Source organism: Galendromus occidentalis, unplaced genomic scaffold (genome assembly GCF_000255335.2).
Source record: "Galendromus occidentalis unplaced genomic scaffold, Mocc_1.1 scf7180000077167, whole genome shotgun sequence".
NCBI lineage: Eukaryota > Metazoa > Arthropoda > Arachnida > Mesostigmata > Phytoseiidae > Galendromus > Galendromus occidentalis.
The window spans coordinates 443,690-463,710 of NW_003805155.1; the positions used below are offsets into that span (position 1 = coordinate 443,690).

General features: G+C 50.3%; 1 protein-coding gene across 2 annotated transcripts; it reads left to right on the forward strand.

Annotated features, from left to right (window-relative positions):
* Positions 1-3,999: 3,999 nt before the first annotated feature.
* On the forward strand, positions 4,000-7,331 carry LOC100897481 (spectrin beta chain). 2 transcript variants are annotated; one of them, XM_003741354.1, is made up of 5 exons: positions 4,162-4,344; positions 6,213-6,383; positions 6,479-6,604; positions 6,821-7,077; positions 7,160-7,331. In XM_003741354.1, the coding sequence occupies exons 1-5, from the start codon at positions 4,306-4,308 to the stop codon at positions 7,293-7,295; spliced, it is 729 nt and encodes a 242-aa protein (XP_003741402.1). In that variant the 5' UTR covers positions 4,162-4,305; the 3' UTR covers positions 7,296-7,331. The 2 variants fall into 2 exon arrangements, 1 of the variants encoding a protein (XP_003741402.1); XR_001951162.1 differs by lacking the exons at positions 6,213-6,383; positions 6,479-6,604; positions 6,821-7,077; positions 7,160-7,331 and adding an exon at positions 4,674-5,092 and having other exon boundaries at positions 4,000-4,344.
* Positions 7,332-20,021: the final 12,690 nt, after the last annotated feature.

The following is a 20,021-nucleotide window of genomic DNA, read 5'->3' on the forward strand; positions in this document are numbered from 1 at the left end:
ACGTTGAAGTCTCTCTTCAAAATCTGAACGCACACATCTTCGAATCTAGTGGAATGCTGGACGAACTGGACGATTTGAAAGGAAAGCAGAATGGAAAAAGGAAGAAACGAGTCTTGAGCTACCCGTGAAACAACATGAGTGACTGAGCGTGTGAAAACCATGCGGACAGCCGAGGAGGTGTGACTACTCGTAGCGAACGGCGCGGGAGGCTCTACTACACCGAAGATTACTGCAAACTCTCTTGCTCCTTCCCCAGCTCCCCCTTGCCGATGTCAGCTCTGATCCTTCTGAGATGCCGGGTGCCAAAAAAAAACAACAGATAGCAAAGCCAGCCTTTATACGTCCTCACCCTCACCGCGTTTGTCCATCGATCCGCCTGTTTTCTGCCGGGAGATGGAAAACCTGGGGACTACCCGAAACAAATCACAGTTTCCCCGTACAGCACTCAATCATCATCCAGCAGCAGCAGCGCCCTGTGTCGACGGATTTCGCCAACGACATTGACAGCCGCCTTATCCTCCTCATCGTGCGCATCGCCATCACTGTAAATAGATCACGCATCCTTTCTCCGCAACAAGGATAGAAGCGAGTTTATAGCAGAGCGAGCAAGAAACGAAGACAACCCACGTCGGCGTCGTCGATTTTGTGAGCTTGTATGCAAATGTTACTTTATGCTCCGTGATGCACTCGGTTTCTCCGGGATTCAAAGGCCTCCGCCCTGAACCAAATCTGTATTGTCGTCTGTTGCAACGACTCTCCACTGCTTTTCTAGGACTTTCTTATAGCCTGAGGAAATATGATCGTCATCGGTTCGCTTGAGAATTCATATTCTTGCGACTAATCGATTGATTGATTGATTGATTGACTGATTGGTTTACCACATCATTCATCAAACCCATGCGTAGCAGCGTCTGCCACAGTGCAAACGGGCAAGCGAGCCAGCCAGCCAGCCAAAGAGGCCTAGCCTTGAAGGGCGGCCTAGTACTTATTACATCGTAAAGATGCATGATTAGTAGTTGATGAGAAACTACTAAATGCTAGTTTTTGCAATATTGGTGGAGCATATACATAGTTACGTATAAATATATATATATAAGTGAAATGGAAGAAATATATATATATATTTATATAATTGTGAATGGGAACTCATAGCGAAGAATCGTCACAGAGGAACAAGATCGTAGTTTAGACAAAAATCCCCAGCTTGCCTAAGTCTTTCCCCACGTAGAATTGTCCCAGACAGTCTCCCTGTTGATACTTAGCATCGAAAAGTCGGCCTTTGAGCGGATCGATGCTTGATAGACCACATTCATTTATATCCATTCTCTCATTCATTCATTCATTCATTCAAGCACTCACTCATTCGTGCTGATGACGATGATGATGATGATATTGACGCTTACATTGACTTTCTTCGCTTCTTTCCCCTCGGAAAACGAGAGTCAGCTCCATGGACTGGCTCATCTGCTACAAGGGGTGTGCCGCTTGAGCGACAAATCTTCGAACCAGTCGGACACTTCGGGCAGAGCAACCACCATTCCCGTAATCACTCATAAGATGAGTGTTCTCAGTTTTGTAAATAGTCCTTGCATCTCCAATGAGATTTGACTGACAGCGATCAGCAGTTCTCCTCTTCGGGTCGCGCGCCTGAATCCTCTCCCCGTGAGCCTGAAGATTGAACTTCATTCTCCGCCTGATGAGCATACGGAATTCCTTGACGGAATTGGTCAGTGAGTGTGTTCGGAAGGAGAGCGAGCCATGGAGAAGCGGAGAACGAGAATCGAGCGGGAAGCTCCCGTTTTCACAGTGAGGTTGCAGCCGACGACGATTCTGCCGCCGCCGTTGCCGCATACAGAGTTTCCAAAACAACAATGTACTTAGAACATGAAGCCATACCGTAGAAGGGTACGCGCGTGAGTTCTCGAGACAAAATTTCAGCTGTCGCCGGGACAAGCTCGAGACGAAAGCCCTTCTTAGCCATTTTTGTAGATCTTCAGTATTAGCGAGAGTAACTTATTCACTTCATATTTGACCGATGCTACTAGCTTGTGGACTAGAGAGTACGAATATCATTGACATAACCTTCTCTAGATACGGGAATAATTATTATCCAACGACGCAGGGATGATGATGGTCATTATCACCGAATATGACTTCGAATAATAATAATTATTAATATACTTCAATACGTGTAGAAACATAGAGCAGCCGCAGAAACTCCTGCGTAATTGATATTGAGTAGGTACGGAATAACGGTCGAACGAGCGGACGGTTGGACGTACGGTCGCGCGAACGAATGGAAGATTGAACGAACTTTGCATTGAATCACGAGGATGATGATAATGACGACGACGAGACGCTATAAATATATATAAATACATACACATATATATATATATATATATCGATGTATGTGTGCGTTTGCGCGCGCGAATGTGTGTGTGTGTCACCATTTACCCCGGTAATATTATTATTATTGAAATATTTGTTATTATGGTCAGTGGTAGTCGATGTAGACGTACAACACGCTGAACCGGAGCAGATCCCCCTCAAAAGACGTGAGGTGGGAACGCCCGACCTCTGATAAGCTGAGATCTGGAGAGCAGCGCTAAAAACCCGGTGACATTCTACGAATAAGTAAACAAACCAATTATTACTGAAGATGTTTTCATGTTTTTTTCTCTTTCCTTTGAATATATCCATTCATCGAAGTACTCATTTATATTCGAAAAATCATTTCAACCAATCCATTCACGTTCACAGGAGGTCGATAATATCGACACCCCATAGACGCGTACTGAATCTACTCAAATAAAACACGAGACTCTTCAAAAAAGACATAAGTACCGTGTCGTGCTTCCGGTAGCTCCTTGGTCCATCGGAGGGAATGGGATCCGCCGCATCTCTCGAGATTGGGGATAGAGTCTTGGGAATAGGGTGAATGGAAAGCCCCCGGCATCGACCAACAGTGCACAACGGAGCCGAAGCAGCACTATTCGCAGGAAAATACATCGGGAACAGATCGAGAACCGGAAAAGAGCTGGACAAGATCCGATGGTCGTCGGCTTAGCACGTAGTGATAGGATCGACGCAGATACCCTGTCTGGTCCCTATCGGGTGGCAAACGCTACGAAAGAATCGGACCTACCCATGTAGCAGTCCAGTACAACTCTCTCGGAGGTTCCGGTAGTGCCCCCGACTTCGTGTTAGACCCGGGGTTCAAGCTTCCGATCACGTCGGGTGGATAGATCTAGGATATAGGGCCAAGGGGACCATGAGACTTTTCTTTCCAGAATTGGGTTGCGACGTCAGTCACCGGCCCAGTACTTGACCGGTGCGGCTCCCTAATGCCATCGGCCCACACCGGGGCTAATCTCTCAGAAGTTCGAGGGCAAGGTTTTGGAATCACCGGTGAAGGTAAAATTTTGTGGAACTCAAGGTTGCGACCGACGCTGTCGAACCAGAATATTTCAGTTTGGACTTTTTCATGAGCTCGATGTACAGAACTTCTCTTCGAGGTTGCTTGTTCCACCATTGGAACAAGAAATGAGTCCACTCAGGTCCATCGCCATCGGTGAGCTTCAGAATCGATCTCGGCACCAGCCTCGCGAGATGCGGCCTTGAGAGGAAATATTTCTGCTCTATTAACGCCTCGATCAGGGTCACCCTCATCGGGTCTCGGAGCTTGAGATCTTCACCGATTCTCAAGAATTCGGGAACGTCGTAGACCGAAATGTGCGTCCGTACTCCGTAACAAACTTCCACAAACTTCTCTACCATCTCTACGCTGCATCTGGTGACGAACTTCGGGATGGCTCCCTCGCAGGATTTGGCCATTACAACGCTAGAGATAAAAAAAATCAGAAGGGGGAAGTTTGGGACGGTAGTCGTGTGGTAGCCGATAAGACCGGATCATATGGTATCAACGATGACACATCGTGCGCTTACCGGTGGCACTTAACTAATTTTCCTTCCGCACAGCGTATGCTCGTCACAAACACTTCATCGATGTTCCGCCGTCGAAATAGACTCATTAGGACTTGCTTCGAATCCCACGGCGAGGCAATGATCAAAGGGTCCGTTGCTGATGCCATAGCAACTATTTGGCCGCAAAACATGACCAAATCCGTTCGATCTTAAATAGATGGCTCACTTTGCGGTGGCTGTCATCACCAGTGCAGTCATGGCTTTCAGCAGCCTCATTGGAGCCAGAGTTCGACTGAGTCGTCCCCAGAGAACGGCGACTAGACCCAAGGGGAAGTCGCCGAGGTCCTGTGACTAAGACCCAACACGGAGAGTGCGCAAATGCGTTTACAATGTCGTGCTTCTCAAGTCAATCTCGGGGTGAGTACCGCAGGGTGCGGAATATTTTCTCACGGGTTATGTCGATTCACCTAGATGCTTCGAGCAACCAAAAGGTGCTGGAGCAAGCAAACTCTGCCGCTAGGTATGTCCGATTCCCTCTCGATAATCAGAACTCCTGGCGAGCAGCGAAGTTCCTTCCCGACCATCCCCCGAGCTAAAGCTTCGGCTCACTCGATACTAGATGCATTGCATATTTTCCATACTTTCACGATCCCCTTGGATGCCATTCCCCCAATCGGCTCCCGCGGTGAACTTCGTTCATCAAGCGAGGGCGAAAACACGGTTGATGTATGGGTTTCGCTTTCCAGCATTGAAGCGTCGCCTGCGGAGATTCTCAAGAAGCTGCACGACACCGCTCCGGATGAGCATGTCCCGCAAAGTAACTTTCGAGAACCCTGCATATTGCGGGGGGCAAGGCTCGAATCTGGCTTTCCCATCGTACGAAGTCAACATACCACAAGAGTATCACCAGCCTGATGGCGAAAACATAGGCTCGGGGTCTACCCAGATCGAGAGCGGAACGAAGATTAAGTCAGCGAGGTTCCGACCTGCGGGCGAGAAGAAGGAGCTTCCCCGTTGAGAATTCCGACGGAGCGTAATGTTACAGCAATGTTAAAATGAATTTCGTTGTTCCAAATCAGTGTGATGTAGTGATTCAACCTCCGTCAAACTTGCTTGCCAGCTTGCGAAAACCATCTGCTGCATATCGTGATCCAAGATTCGTTCTTTCGCGAAGCAAGCGAAAGCTTCCGGGAAGGCCTCGTGAATCCTCGTCGTAGTGGTTCCCTCATCTTCCGCTTGAACCAGGTGTAGAGCTCCGGGGATGTCTCTCATATTTCGTGCTCTCTTTCGCGTCTGATCAGCAACGGGTAGTTTTCCACCACAGCCGAATCCGATTCTTGACTATTCGCACCATCTCATTCAAAAAACCCGATTTCCTGGACGTCCCCCCGGCATCCTCGATGCCGCCGCTCTAGGTGCCTACCGACAGGAATCTACAGGATGAGTAGGAGATGACTGCTGCCATGCTTACCAACGTCATGAAAGCGGACAATATAGTTGACTCACCCAGTTTCGGCGTTTTTGTCGCTCTCTCAATGCACTCTATTGTTCTGATGTCGGGACGCCTCAAATCGACGTGATCCTGAAAGCGTGAGCCATTCACGTTTCACAAGTCGCTTTCCAGCTGTGCGCGTTCTATCAAAACCGAGTGTGTGTCGCGGGGCAGTTGTGATGGGGGCGCGGGTCTATGAGATCAAGCGCATCCAAGCGCTGGCTGAGGAAAGCATTCAGCTTCAGCGGAAGACATTCTCTCGGTGGATTCGAGCAAAACTTCGAAATGTGCGTAAATCCTGAGAGTTTCATCATCGGCACGCAGGGCATTCCGTAAGATACTGAGTCGGAGGAGCAGTCGGATCATTCTCGGTCGGAGCTTCGAGTACCTTCGGAGTGCTGTCAATTGAGTTGCTCGAGGAGAGATGGTTCCAAAAGTCCACGGAATCGAGTCATTCCGGTCATCACGTTTCCCGGGATCTCTTCGGTATGGTCCAGGGGCGCCATTGACTTGGATTCCGTGCTCACCGTGAGCATCAAGAATACTCATCAGCAATTATTATTGATGCATCTACACAATTTCTACCTGTCTGAGGATTGATCTCACTTCGAATTTCGGGATATAGAAAGCCCGGGGCCACATTCAGACGCGTGCCCTCCAACGGAGGGGGTCAGCTTGGGTTTCGGGTGGGATCGGGCATAGAATGATAACGCGTCGCCCGTGGTCTTCACTTCAGCGTGCGGGCCCCTGTGCAAGCCTGAACACAACTAACAATAAGCCTCGACATCTGCAGGAAAAGCTCCCTCCGCGAGGAGATCTCCTCGTAGGACTGACAGACGGTCGTATTCTGATGCAACTATGCGTCGAGCTCTGCGGGGCATCCTTCCGCATTCCGGAAGTGTCGTCTAACAGATATCGATGGATGGAGAATATCAATCAGGTTCTCGCCTTCCTCCAACGACAGGTATTTGGAATGTATCCATGAGGAACAGCTGGAAGCAGCCCTTCCATCGACGATGAGGAGGTACCCACCAACAATCATCTCCATCAATTATTCAGTTCGGTGCGGACCTTTCGGATGTTGGAGCGGGAGACATCGTCGGGAACAAAATCCAGCCCACTCTGCGGGTTCTATGGTGTCTGATTCTGGCGCAGTACGCGTATGCTCCGGATGAATCACCTGAGGCAAGCTCGATCATTCCCCATAGATTAGTTCGATGATTATTGTTCATCCCGTCCTCACATAAAGAAGTGTTCCGTTCTGGATTCTATCATGAGACCGAGACTAGTCTCCACGGGAGTCATATTCCGTACTACAAACATCCCCGGTAGTTCAGATGATTGCATTAAGGATGCATAAGTCAGATACCCGTCATAAGGCTAAACCGAAGTTCTCCCTAGACTCCCCAGGCCCGATCCGAGAAAGAGATCAGATCCGCCGTTCTGAGGTGGTGCCGCGAGGAATGTCGAAAATTCGATGTAGATGTTCAGAATCTCGGAGCGCCCTGGAAAAAGGGATTAGCTTTCGCAGCGCTATTGATGAGTCATCTGGCGAATGATGAACTCCAGTCTCTGCTGCAAAAAATCGATCTGGATAGCTCTGCAGACGTCCTGAATACCGTCTTCCAGCTCGCCGAGGAAAAGTTCGGCACACCGAGGTACGATACCCCCTACCCTGCATGAGTCCGCTGATCCATGATTCGATGTCATACCTCTCTAAAACAAGGCCTCATTTTTCAGACTATTGGATGCCGAAGATTTCGAGCTGTCGAGATTTGATGAGAAATCCATTCTCGCCTACCTGATCTCCTTAAAACAATCGATCGAGGGTCGATCGGCCTCTCGCAACGACTCGTCTCTGGAAATAAGCTCATAATGGAATCCCCGCCTAATAAATTCCTGACTCTGTTCTGATATCTTGCTTAGAAAGTTTATTTTAAGGTTCGAGATCTTATCGGAGCAGAGCTGGTCGGTGCCGAGAACAGCTGAACCTATCAAACGGAGTAGAATGTGGATATCGAGGGGGTTCAGAGGCGCACGCAGTCTCGAAATGACGGAGTTGCTTCAATGAAGATTACTCCAGTGGAGGAGACACTTTTGAGGCAATGGGAGCATGAGGTCTTTGGAGTCGATTAAGGAATACTAACCGACGAATAAACTCGTCTGCCATCTGAGGAAGATGTAGGTGAGATGTTGATGTACCGTAAACGCAGGAACTTTGACGCATCAGGTCTCGTTGTTTCCTTTACCGTGGTATCTCTAGAATATGGACTATATCCGATATAGATTGATTCAAGGAGGGGGGCATATAAGAAATCTTACCTGACTAGACCGGCGACTCCCTCTGAGTTACGACGGGGAGACCCACAGGGCCACAGCCACAATGGTCCAAGATTCGGACAACGATCAGCATCGTTATCCTGAACCAGCTGAGGATTACGAAAAATCGGAGCGCTACTCTCATCCGTATGCCTCCGGACACATGGACTGCGAAAATCAGTTGCTGACGGTTAGACACGAGACACGATGTGGATGGCTGAGATTTCGGAGAGGAATGTCCTTCCGGATGCGGACAGCTCAGCGAATCATGAGGGTTCATCCACCGGATGTGCGAGGAGCTTCCACCCACTCAGATTGAAGACCACTAGGGAAATCAGGAACAGTATCACAGTCTCTTCAAGAAAACGTCGGTGACAGAGCCCCTCTTTTGGATCCTCGGTCGCGTTTTGGGAGGGACCATCGGGGGATACGGAGCACCCATGCTTGAGGCACAGCGACAATCGTTCCGCGTAGATGAGGAACCATGCGAGCGTCCCGATCAATAGGGCTGCTGAGACAACGCCTTCGTCTTCCACGAGGGCAGCTGCGAGGGGAGTCGACGGTCAGAGGTCAGCTGAAGACGTTGTGATTTTCGGAGATTGCGAGAGATATCCCCACAGAGCAGATCAAGAGCTGGTTATGTCAATCTGCCACGGAGCACTGATGTGCCTCCTGCCGGGACGTATAATGTCTCGACATTGATTAAACAGAAACTGCTTCGAGAGGATCGACTCGACTGAATAACCGTTTTATCGAATCACGCGAGCTACTAGGTAGTCTCGCTCGCCGGAACGCGGACAGCTAGACTGACACGAGAAACGGTAACACACCAGCCCCCAGAGTCCAGCCGTATTGAGGATCAGTCGAGTCTTGGCGACATTGTTTGTATGTATGTATATATCGGTCTCTCAACATCAATTGAGGGGAGAGCACAGTACCTACCAACGAGGAAGCACAAACCGCCGAAGGGAAACTTCCAGTCTGTGGGGAACGGATTAACGGCTGCACGTGGATTGTCCAGACTGTCGGAATTCGACATCATATCTGCGGGAAGCTTGAATTCGATTTTACCCTCATCCCGAGTCAAGCAAGATTTGTTATCACAGGGATGTGATCGGGCTCAAAATTTACGGAGATCGTCGTTCTTCGATCGCAAATGAGACCTTGATTCGTACTGACAATGATAGACGCACTGACTGATACAATCGATCCGCGTCGTTCTCGGATATGACAGTTTCTGTGCCCCTCGTGGAGACTCTTTGAACAAGACGGCCCTCGCTGTCGTCAGCATGCATTTTTCAGTTTGGTAACACGCTTTCTCTCCTCGTTCGGTACGACGCAAAGTTCCTATGTGCACCATCGAACTACGAGGAATGCTGCACGGAAAACTCTGCCGGCTACAACTTCTGCTTATCGTGAGGCCTCACCGAAATGCGGAGCTCTCAGGGTCCCCTGGGGGCACACCCGTGGGAGAACCGGGGAATTGGGGACGAGAAACAGGCTCGTATGGATTTAGCTCTCTTGGTTCGCTGAGACTGGCTGGAAAGATTCCAGTCACGAGAAAGCGCCGTCTGGAGCTCTTGTGGACACCGGCGCGACATTCCCTTCTTACGACATAATCAAGACAATAATGGAACAGTTCACCCGTACCACCTCGCCCACATCAGGGAACCCTGCCTAGTAGAAGTCGTGAGGTGTTGCTACATGCGTCGAGTGAACACCTATCCCACGGTTTTCTCCAGACGAAGCACATATATCGTCCGCTCGAGGCTGCTAATGAGTAACGAGACCGAAATGAATGTTTCCAAAGTATTTATAAGAAGGCCGGACTCCGCCGGAGAGAACCCGACTTCTGACCCTAATTGGATCAGGATCAAAAGTTTTCTAGATGTGTTCTCCTTGATTTTCACACATTAATTTGCAGTTTGATCCCAGCCTCTGAGTAAGCACAGAAAAAGACCAACATTTACAGGGAACGCGCAACCCCGAGACCCCGGATGATGATCGGGTATCGAGGCAAGTCCGAAAACTTCAACACCGCCGAAGTAGCGCCCCTCGCTCAATCGAGGAATTGCTTCCCCCGGAGTTCGGCCCTCTCGAATATTGTCCCTTGGCGCTTTCACTCCCATTTTTTTCTTCTCGAGCTTCCGCTGGAGTCGACAGTCTAGTGAAGGAGTCGGTCCAGGCACCCCCAGGGGTCCGCGAAATGAGCTGGGGTCCTCGAAACCCCGTTTAGCCGCTTGCATGGAACCTCGCGGACCCCCTCCCAGGAAGCCCGGAAACCTCCTCCGAGCTGTTCTACGGTTTTTCGTGTGCCCCTCAGTGGAGGGCGGGCCATTTCGTAAGGGTTTCGTTATGCTGTTTGGTCATGGCGTAAACAGAACAATCTCTGCGAGAAATCCACATCGAGATCTCCTTTCATTTAGGCCATCCACTCAGGACTGAGCGACTGAGGAGGTCGGCTGGAACTCCACCAAGGAGGTTTCCCGAGGATTTCTCGAACGATGAGCCCGATGAGTACACATTATGACAGATGAACCACTGGTCTAGTGGACGAAAGGTTTTCGGTCGGTGCCACTTGGGTCGAGCGTGGGACGTGCGGCTTTCCAACCCTGTGTGGTGCCACATTGGAAATTCGTCATTGAAGGAGCTTTGGTTGCGTCGCTGTCTCCGGAATGGATATTGTGATGTCATCGGTCATAATGTCATGATGTTCTCGGAGTCTCAGCAAGGGCTGCACCATCTCTCAATCCCGGAGTGGGAATCGGATGAGGGGAAGACAGGGAAACGCATCGCAGCCTCGGTTCTACCGGATAACATACGGATATTCGAAGATGGTCTGAGCGTTCTCTCTCATAAGGCTCAGCTCTGGTCTCAATCTCAATATCTGAACGAAATTCGAGTTTGAGGTTTCTGAGCGAATATTCCTGTGAAGAGTTTTCATTAATTCATCCTCAAACATGAACAGGTCCACGATCGGTGGGATCGCCGACCATCCCTCAGAGCTGTCGACAACAACCAGCTGGTCGGAGGACGGTGCCCATATGGATGTCATTGCCCATTGCTGATTTCTAGCGACAGATTTTCGAGATCTTCCGAAATCGGCGGCGCGAAGCTTCTGAGACATCCCGAGTCTAGACAATCTTGTCTAGATTCGTAAAACAATCTATCGATTTGCAATCGACGGAGACCCTCCGGGGGAAACGATGGACCCTACGCTTTATTGGGCGACTCGCGATACGTGCTTCTTCGCCCGATGAGGAGAGACCCATTCTCTCCCTGGCGATGAGATTCACCCCATATACAGACCCGACGGCAGAGAGCGTTTCTTCGCCAGTTTCCACTCGACGATTCAACGGCCGCTTCCGCGAGTTTTCGGATCCGATCTATACAAGTAAAGCTCCCCGAATGTTACTGGAGGTATCTTGAGTGGACTGTTCGCTTCGAGTTGCGAGCTCTCCGGTAAACGAAAAACCGAAGCGTACCTCGACTCGGACGCGGTGAGAAGACTGGCGGCAGGTGCAGTACAGGTGACGTGCACCTGAGCTTTTTGGATCTGGAACCGTTGACCTTTATGCTTTTGGTCGGCTGTCCTCTGATTATCGTGCCGGCGGGGCTTACAAAAACATTCTACCGTCCTTGTACCGGCACTGAAGCCTCCGATATAATTGTCGATGACAAAATATCTTCAACGGTTTATGCGTGCATCTCATCGTCAGATCACCAATGCTGCATTCAAGGAGAGTTGAAACATCCGATGGATCAAGCAGCCAGTTGAATAATTTGGAAGTTCTCCATAAGGAGAGTATGAGAATATCCTTGGGAGGAAGGATCACGATTCGTGAAAGAGCGCTGGAGAGCATTGATTCGTCGCTTGAAGTCCAAGGACTTCTGTCGACGGTAGAGGCATCATTCCATTCGAATAACAGGATAGTCCTCGGAGCCCGGTCGTCAGACTGGCTGCTTTCCATGTCGGAGTCGCACCTCATCTCTCGAATATTGGTTATTGATGAAAGCATACGGGGAGCGAAATCATAGGAACCGAGATCTTTTGTCTTTTGTAGTCAATACGGACAGCCAAACCGACAGGCGAAGTCAGAAAGGAATCGCGTAGGCCACAGAAATGCTGAAGAAGGAGGCAGCTTCCGCCTAAAATATCCTTACGAGATCGAAGGAACTCTGAACTCTATGTGTCCGCAATCGCAGCAGACAGTTTCGAAGACGAACACGGAATCAAGCGACACGGAGTCAGTAAGGTTTGAATGATTCCACGTGGCGTAGAAAGCTTCGAACGCGTGACTGGCTATAGAAAAAAGGTTGCGTCAAATTATGGCGTCGCATGACGGCCTGCGGCGACGTCGTTGTTCGGGTGGTTGCTCCGTTCGTTAGTTCGTTTGTTCGTTGGCTCTCTCGCTGGTACGTCAATGCAGGTATCACAGTGCCCACCTGATCCAGAGCTGTTGGATTGAACAAAACTAAGCCTGCCAGCCTATCTCTCTCTATCTCTACCCGGTTCCAACTCCTTCCATATCTCTCTTCCTGACTTCTCGCGCTTTGTCTATGATGACAAATCACGGTCGGCTAGTTCGTTCTTTCGTCCCGCTTGCCTCTGCTTTAGTCAGGCCGGCGAGGTTGCACGTGCACGTCTGGCCGTTGGATGTCGGCACGCCTCGTTGCCTGACACAAATGCGGAACGCGTTCGTAACAACACTCCTCCACAGCGAGTCGGTCGCACGAAATGTTCTGGCCAGATAATGCTGATCTCCGGAGTCGGTTTGAGGACGAGAACCCTCCCGAAGACAACCGAGCTCTGTCACCGGTGGGGCAGGCGATTAGCGACTTGAGATGTCGGCTTCTCGTCTTAATAATTGTGGGTCAGATCGAAAGAGCTTTCTCGACCAGCGATTAGGAACTACATATATCACAGCTTGTGATGTGACTGCGGCATCTGTAGAAAGCCATCCTCCTCGGCACCGACCGGGACACCGTCGCGTCGGTTCAAAAATGATGGAATTACGTTTCCCGAGTTTTTTTTCCCAATCCTAGCGCCAGCGACATCACATGTGCAGATTCTCGCGTCACTGTCACGCGGAGCTGCCGACGAAAAACATGTGATCCCTACTTTAGGCGATATTTTCAGGAATTGATCAGCTGCGGATACCAACAAGTGGTTCGTACGGTGCTTCTCAGCTGTGCTTCTCGTCGGCCCCATGAAAGGTTTTCAACTTGACTTCTGATACGGGAATACCGTCCGTGAACAGCGCTCAGAATTGCTGAGAGATGATCCCGAAGTTTATCGGGAGATTCACCGAGTTGGTCATCCACCTTGAAGTCGTGGACGAGTGATTAGGGGCTCGTGAGAATCTCCGAGACCGAATGGGCTGTAAAAGGGCCGATGACCCTCGGAAGGTCCTGGAAAGCAGAATGGTCACTGCGCATTCCTCGGGAGTGGGGGACACGATTGGAGGGCTCAAAAGCCCATCCGATCAATTTCTCTATCATCTGCACCTGCAATCGGTGTCTTTCGGGCAGAGGAATGACAGCCGCGCTCATCCCGAAGCGAAGCTCCCATCATGTTAGCGAGCGTAATGAAGCCTGCGAAGAGAGCCGTACTCATGCCATCTCCTGTGCCTGCGAGCCCATCTCAGCCAGAGCGGTTTTAGGCTTCAGCATTCCGACCAATCAGCGAAAATTCGATGCTGGATGATACGGATCTCCCGCACGTGATCAATGTAATCTTTGCCAAATCCTCTGCCAAACTGGCGGATTGCTCCGCCTAATCCTCAGAATTCTTGCCATTTCAATCTCCATCTCACAGAAATCTCCTTGCATTTCTCGCATGAAGCCGAGCTCTCGGACGACACTCCGTAAGGTTGTTGAGCTCTCTTGGTCCGCTGAGACTAGGTGGGGAGATTCCTACCATGGGAAATCGAACGGAAGGTGTAGGCGCATCAAATGGCTCGGCGGCCGGAGGTCTTACTGAATCGACAGAGCTGATATATCGCTTCCTTTCACCCTCAACTTGTTTCCGCAGTCGGGAACCGCTTCGGGTATGATCCATTCTCTCGGTTTGTGAGCATCTACGCGTCCTTACGTGGTGGAAATAAAGGGTTTTCTACCGTGAGGCAAAGTCCTATGAGTCCTTGAAAGCGATTCGAGCATGGCTCGCGCCTCAGGAGGGAAATCGGCCTCGACATTGGCCCGGCTTGATCTCAGGCTCCAGATTTCGAACGGAAATTACGTACAAGGCTATCTTACGGTATTGAAAAATTTGATGGAATATGTATGCTTGTGAGTGACCGACTCTCATCCAGGAGATCATAGAGGGGGTCTTCCTCGTCCGAAAATCGCTTTCTCGGGATCAGCTGGCATCATTCGAATAGAGCTCGCTGCATATTGCCTTTCGACTTTGCGACGCTCGCTGTCAGGCGCATGCTTTCAATGAGCAGTTGAAGGCTCACAGACGCAGAGCCGCGACGGAAGCGTGGAAAAGTGCTCTGCGCGCAGACCTTGAGAAGACCCGAGGCTTTATGCTGATCGTCTGAAATTTATCAGCTTCCAGAAGGTCAGGGGATACCCTCTGTCGGATGCTCCCTTTTGTTGGCCCATCCACGTGTGCATTCCTTCTCGAGGTAGGGCGACTTCCGATTCAGACGAGTAGATTTTGTCCGTTGTTGCTCGAGTCACGCCCGACGGCACGTTCACATTTAAACCGTTGCAGCCGGAAGAATGAACGTGTACGTCAGAACTCGCTTCGACAATCAAGGCTGAGAGCCGTTCGCTCGATGCGTCCGTTTGCCCGATGTTCGGTCCGTTCAATCGGTCGGTGTCTTTTTTCGACAGCGTAGTCCCTCCCACTAGGTGGAGTACGTATCGCCGTTCGACTCCTACAACCTGTCGGAGCGTTGGCGTCGATTGAAGCGAGTTCTCGAACGCCGCGTAGCTCATTCGTTCATCCGCCCGCCTTCCCGCTCTCCACTTTGGGGAGCTGAGGCCGTCAGTCACCTGCGATGCCGGATATCAATTTTTTAACGAATTCTCTGCCAAATCACCCATCACGGCCACAACGGCGATTTAAATTGTTGAGAATCGCGACCCGATACCGGGTGAGGCTCGTGGGGAGCCGGAAATCGTAACGACTCGACTCCGGTAATTAATCCGGATCGGAAACTTCCGAACAGGACAGAGCGATCAAGCTTCGCACGTCGAGATCGATCTGGAGGGCTGTCGTCATATGATCCCGCTGTAGGAGCCTCCGGAACTTCTTCTGAATTGCGAATGACCATGTTTATCGTTTTCCGATGATGTTCTTAAGAGAATTCGGCTCGCCGTGTTGCTTCCGACAAGTTGCGAACTTTTCATATCCTCTGATGATCCGACTTATCGACTCGGAGGCGTCTGCACATCGTCGAGCAGGTCACCATTTATGAGCTGAGTTTCCCCCGATTCTGACGAGGATCAGGCACAGACGCGACGCGTGCCGGTCTGGCTGTGGAACTTTGAGACGAATCTCGCAGCAAGTTGCTCGAACCTGAACTTCTAAGCTGGGCAAACACCATCAGCCAAAGTCTAGGACAACGCTCCCGCCCGGATAATTGAGGCTCGCCGAAAATCGTGTGGAATCCCCGCTTCGAGAAATTATCCTTTCGACCTATCGAATTCCCGAATTAGTATGAGAGACCATGGGAATCCGACCCGACTTGATGACCTTAGCGGTCTCAGGGCGTGAAGATTTCGCCCACCAGGCTGGACAATCCGAATGAAATGACAAGTAGTAGGAATCGGATATATCTGTATCGACACATGCCGCAGCACCACGGTGGATCTCTCTCAATCGAACATGCCCTCATTGAGCTGCTTCGTCCGAGGAACATCAAAGGGAATAAATGTTGGAGTTGATGAGGTGGCTGACCATTAGTCATCCATGGAAATGCGGGGGAGAGTGTCGGGATTATAAAAGGACGTGATAGATAGGGTAGGATTTTTGGCGGAGCGTGCGTTCATTATTGTATATCAGCTCGTATCTCAACAAGCTCCGTGATCGAATCGTGTGTAAGTGAGCGCGTGCTTGGTGAGAATCGCACACAATCTGTGAGCGATAGCATTGAACAGGATAGCAGGGCCACACGACCAGATGATCAAGTTTACGTCCAAATAGAACCGAACACGCGCGAAAGTGCAAACTACACGCAGCACCGCGACTGCGAACGGCGGGATCTCTTGCTGAGCAGATCCGAGTACCGGCTCCCGCCACACCGATGACATGCCTTACTGACATCACATATGACTCCCGTAATGGTGGAGAGACACATACCTATGGGAAGCTCTTGCTGAAGGGCAAAAAGGTCCAGCCTCGCGTCGATGGAAGCGCTTCATTGAATATCGGGACCGCGAAGGTCTCAGTCCAGAATAAGTAAACGCTCCGGGAATGATTTTCTCTGAGGGAGCGGAGAGAACCGTATTGTAACCCCAGCTCGGCTTGTCCCTCCCACTTCTGAAGGATGCGCACGCCAATGTGCTCATAGTCCTAGCTCGATGAATGCCATTCTCTCACCGAGTTCATCCCACCGAGATGATTCCATTCTTCCAGATAGTTGATTCCTCCGAAATCAGGATGCCCTGCCGAGGCGAAAGGATGAGAAGAGTAAAAATGACTGCGGCGCCACCTCGGGAAGGTCGCATTCTTCGGATTCGAGGAAACTCTCAGATATTCAATAGTAGTGATTCATGATATGAATTCTCGGGCCCTTTTTATTGCGGCTCACGTATCGAGACCGAACACGAACATTACTCCCGGTGGGGTGGTATTCTAGGGTATTCGCGAGAGTCGCGGAGCGGGAAAGGAATCAACGAGAAGCGTTCGAGAGTTCTCTGATGCGATTGAGTCAACTGTTCATCTCATGATGTTGAGCAAATCGAAGCAACATCGCCTGCCACTCACTACCGCTGTAATTCTCTTCTCCACGCCATCGTCATGACGGTCTGGAAGTCAATAGCTATCAACTCGAGGCCCTCGGGTAGATTGGATTTCTCACGTGGAATTTCCGGTGTCTTAATTAGATTATCCGAAAAAAGTGGCACCCCGTCTTCACCGTGAGCTTCAATCGAATCTCCCACCTTCAGACCCCGGCGCGCCTGAAAGTCTCCGCTCTGGGAATTCCGAATGGGAGGCCTGGATTCAGAGTGTCAACGGAGAGAGGAGGCATCGGCATCAAGTATGGAGCATTTCCAGGATTCCGAAATTCCGGATCACCATTCCTTGAGGTCCTCGAGCGCCACCTCTCCACGAAGGAATGCATCGCTTTCAGACTCCTGCTGGACGCAGCACAAGTCAGAGGGATTCATCCGGTCTTCTCGTATTGGACTAAATTGAGTCGCTAGTCTGAAGTCAGTCGACGGAAATATAGAATGTAGATGTAGGAGGAAGAATTCGTCACGACGAAGAATGCGCGATAGGTATGAACAAAACTTGTGAGAATCAGATTCCAGGCTCACGGGCGCTGCTGCGTAGACAATTCGGTACAATTTGAACAGCTCATCGATTTCCAGCTTCGGAATTCCAACGAAATTACCACCTTTACCTTAAATCTCCGTCAGTCGGATGACAAACCGGCCGCGAGGAACGGAGAACGAGCATCGACTATCGCAATCAACGAAACTTGCACTGAATGCCATGTCAGGGAATTTCTACAGAATTTTTTATCTGGTGTTCGCTTTGTGATTGCCCGATTGTGGAATATCAAGAATCCTGGGTTCTAGAGGTCGGATCTGCAGAGAGGGAACGCGCACAAGCCGCGTGCGACGAACAACAAGGAGGATTTCGCGACTCCTACGAAACTCCGGGGATCAGAAGATTTCCGTCCGTGCGGACGTATCGCATGAAGAAACCCGTGAATTCATGTCTCCTTCGTGGAGTCTCATGCTGACTCTGGTCCCGAAGTTACGACCGTCGGTGCGGATACTCCCAGCGAACGCGTAGAAGAACTCATAAACTCTCTCTGGGTGGCAGGAAATTATCTTCCGTCCCTTCCTTACCGACGGAAGCACGTGGAGTTTTCTCCTGATTTGGAATCGCGAAGGATAGCTTCGCATAGGAAGATCTGCGCAGGCAGTTCACGAATCAGAATATCGGCTGTTGCTGCCTAAAACAATCTGTGAATGTTCAGGTTGAACAAAGCCGTCCTGCGTCACAAAATGAGAGTCCCAAGTCAACAGCTCTTCAGGAACATGCTCTCCGTTGACGTTTTCGGCGGCTCAAGAGCAATCGCGGCATTATGCGCAAGTGTATCGGAGCGCAGTCATTACGGGCCGCGACTCTCACGCGTACACCGAAAATTCCGCATCTGGCGAGCGAGGCGAAGGAGAGTTCCATCAGGATCATAAAACATGGAGATACGGAAGCCTATTTTGATGGAAAAGGAATGTGATGCGCTTCTTGCTCCTTCCCGCCACTGGGACTCCTAACTAAGCATTCTGGAGCTCAAGCAGAGATTCGTGTTTCGGGTACCACAGTTTACACGGTTGGCCCGTGACCCGATGCGTCATCGATTGGGGACGTAGTCTTCTCGCGTCGGAAGAGTTCGGTCAACAGTCCAACTCGAAGTTCACAGAACGAATTTTTGTCGCACGACATGTGGACTAACGTGGCCCTGAGTCCTCTTTGCGGGCAAACAGGAGCCATCTGCGAAGTGGAACATTGGTCCACGTGGACAGATGAACTCACTGATATTTGGTTGGCGATAAGAATATCAAACGATGCTCAATGGGCAGATATCCGAGTCCGGGGCGACGGGAACGCCGGAACATGGAAGCCCGGTTGGAATCATCGCTCGCGCGCAGCGACTGGAAATGGTCTTATGAGAAGTCTGACAATGAATTTCTTCCATCAAGCGCGTGTCACCAAGACCGCATTTCAAACCTTTAGGAGCATTGAGTACTCACTCAACCTACCTGCATGTCTCATCCAGGTCTTCGACGGTCCACTGCAAGTCGAATATTTCATGGCTCCGTATGGGGAAAAGGTGGACCCCGGCATTGCTTCGGTTCCGAGTCGCTAGCTCGAGAAATAGAGTTTGAGGCGAGTAAGGAATAATTCACTCGTCCTCCGATGCCGAATCCCAGCGCCAGAGCAGTGTGGAGAAAGATTTTCATCTGAGGGAATCTTGTATTCGGGGCCCTCTGAGGCTTTGGATCTCGATGAGTTCCGTATCCAGAACCTTCGCCATCATACGATCTAACCCTTTGACGACAAAAATCCCGATGTGACCTCCACAAGACAGATCCTCATGTCATAGAACTCCGCAGGTTCGAGTTCGAGGAGATGAGACCAGCGTCTCCCCCCAGACGATAGCGTCATATTATCGAGAGACTCGCAAGCCCGAGACTTCCGAGGAGGATTTGCTGCCCTATTCTTGTTCGCGAATGTCTAAGTGAATCATCGGTGTTTCGTTCGTTCTCCTTTTTTATTTCTGGCGCGAGAGAAGTGTCATGTCATAACCGATATCAGTAATTAGGTCGGTCCAAAAAGAGGAATTACGGCACACGCATTTTTATAGAACAGATTATAATTGCCGTCATAAAGGGAGAATGATGACCATGGAATCACTCCTCCATTGATTTCTCCATTATCGATCTCACCCAGGATAGCGGAATGAGAAGCAATTATTACAATTGCTCGAAATAATTGCTCAGAGATTTAAACCTTACTCCGGGAAGTCACCAGGTGAGAGCTTGAGATTCCGCGGAACGCCTCGCAGTTCGGTGCTCGGCACTCGATGAAAATCATCAGTGATCAGCCAATGTCAAGAGTGAACCACCGCAACTGAAGGATGATTCTCGAGTCCATTGTCCGGCGACCTGTGCCCGACAGGTCCGGCCACGTCAGTTGGTCGATTAAATGAACAATCGACGAGCTCTCGATGCGAGCGACCGTGCTTGAGCATCACTGATAGCCAGTTACTATCTCTGACAACCACAACGATCGCGGTATCGACAAACAACACGCTTTGATTTAGAGATGTCTCGCAGTTCGAAGAATCGCTAAAGCCGTCGATAAGGGCAACCCGGACCTGAATTTTGAGCTCCACAGTCAGCAGCGACGTTTCTCTCCAGTATTCCCAAAACGATGGCTTCGAACATGGGATATTCGTAGCGTATTGACAAAGTCTCCTTTGGCCGCTCGACTTTGAGCCCCGCAATATGGAAGCGGCTCTAGCATGCGCGCCCTCCGGACAAAGTTCTCTCGAATGCGATCTCCCTCCTTAATACCGCATTTGAGGAACCT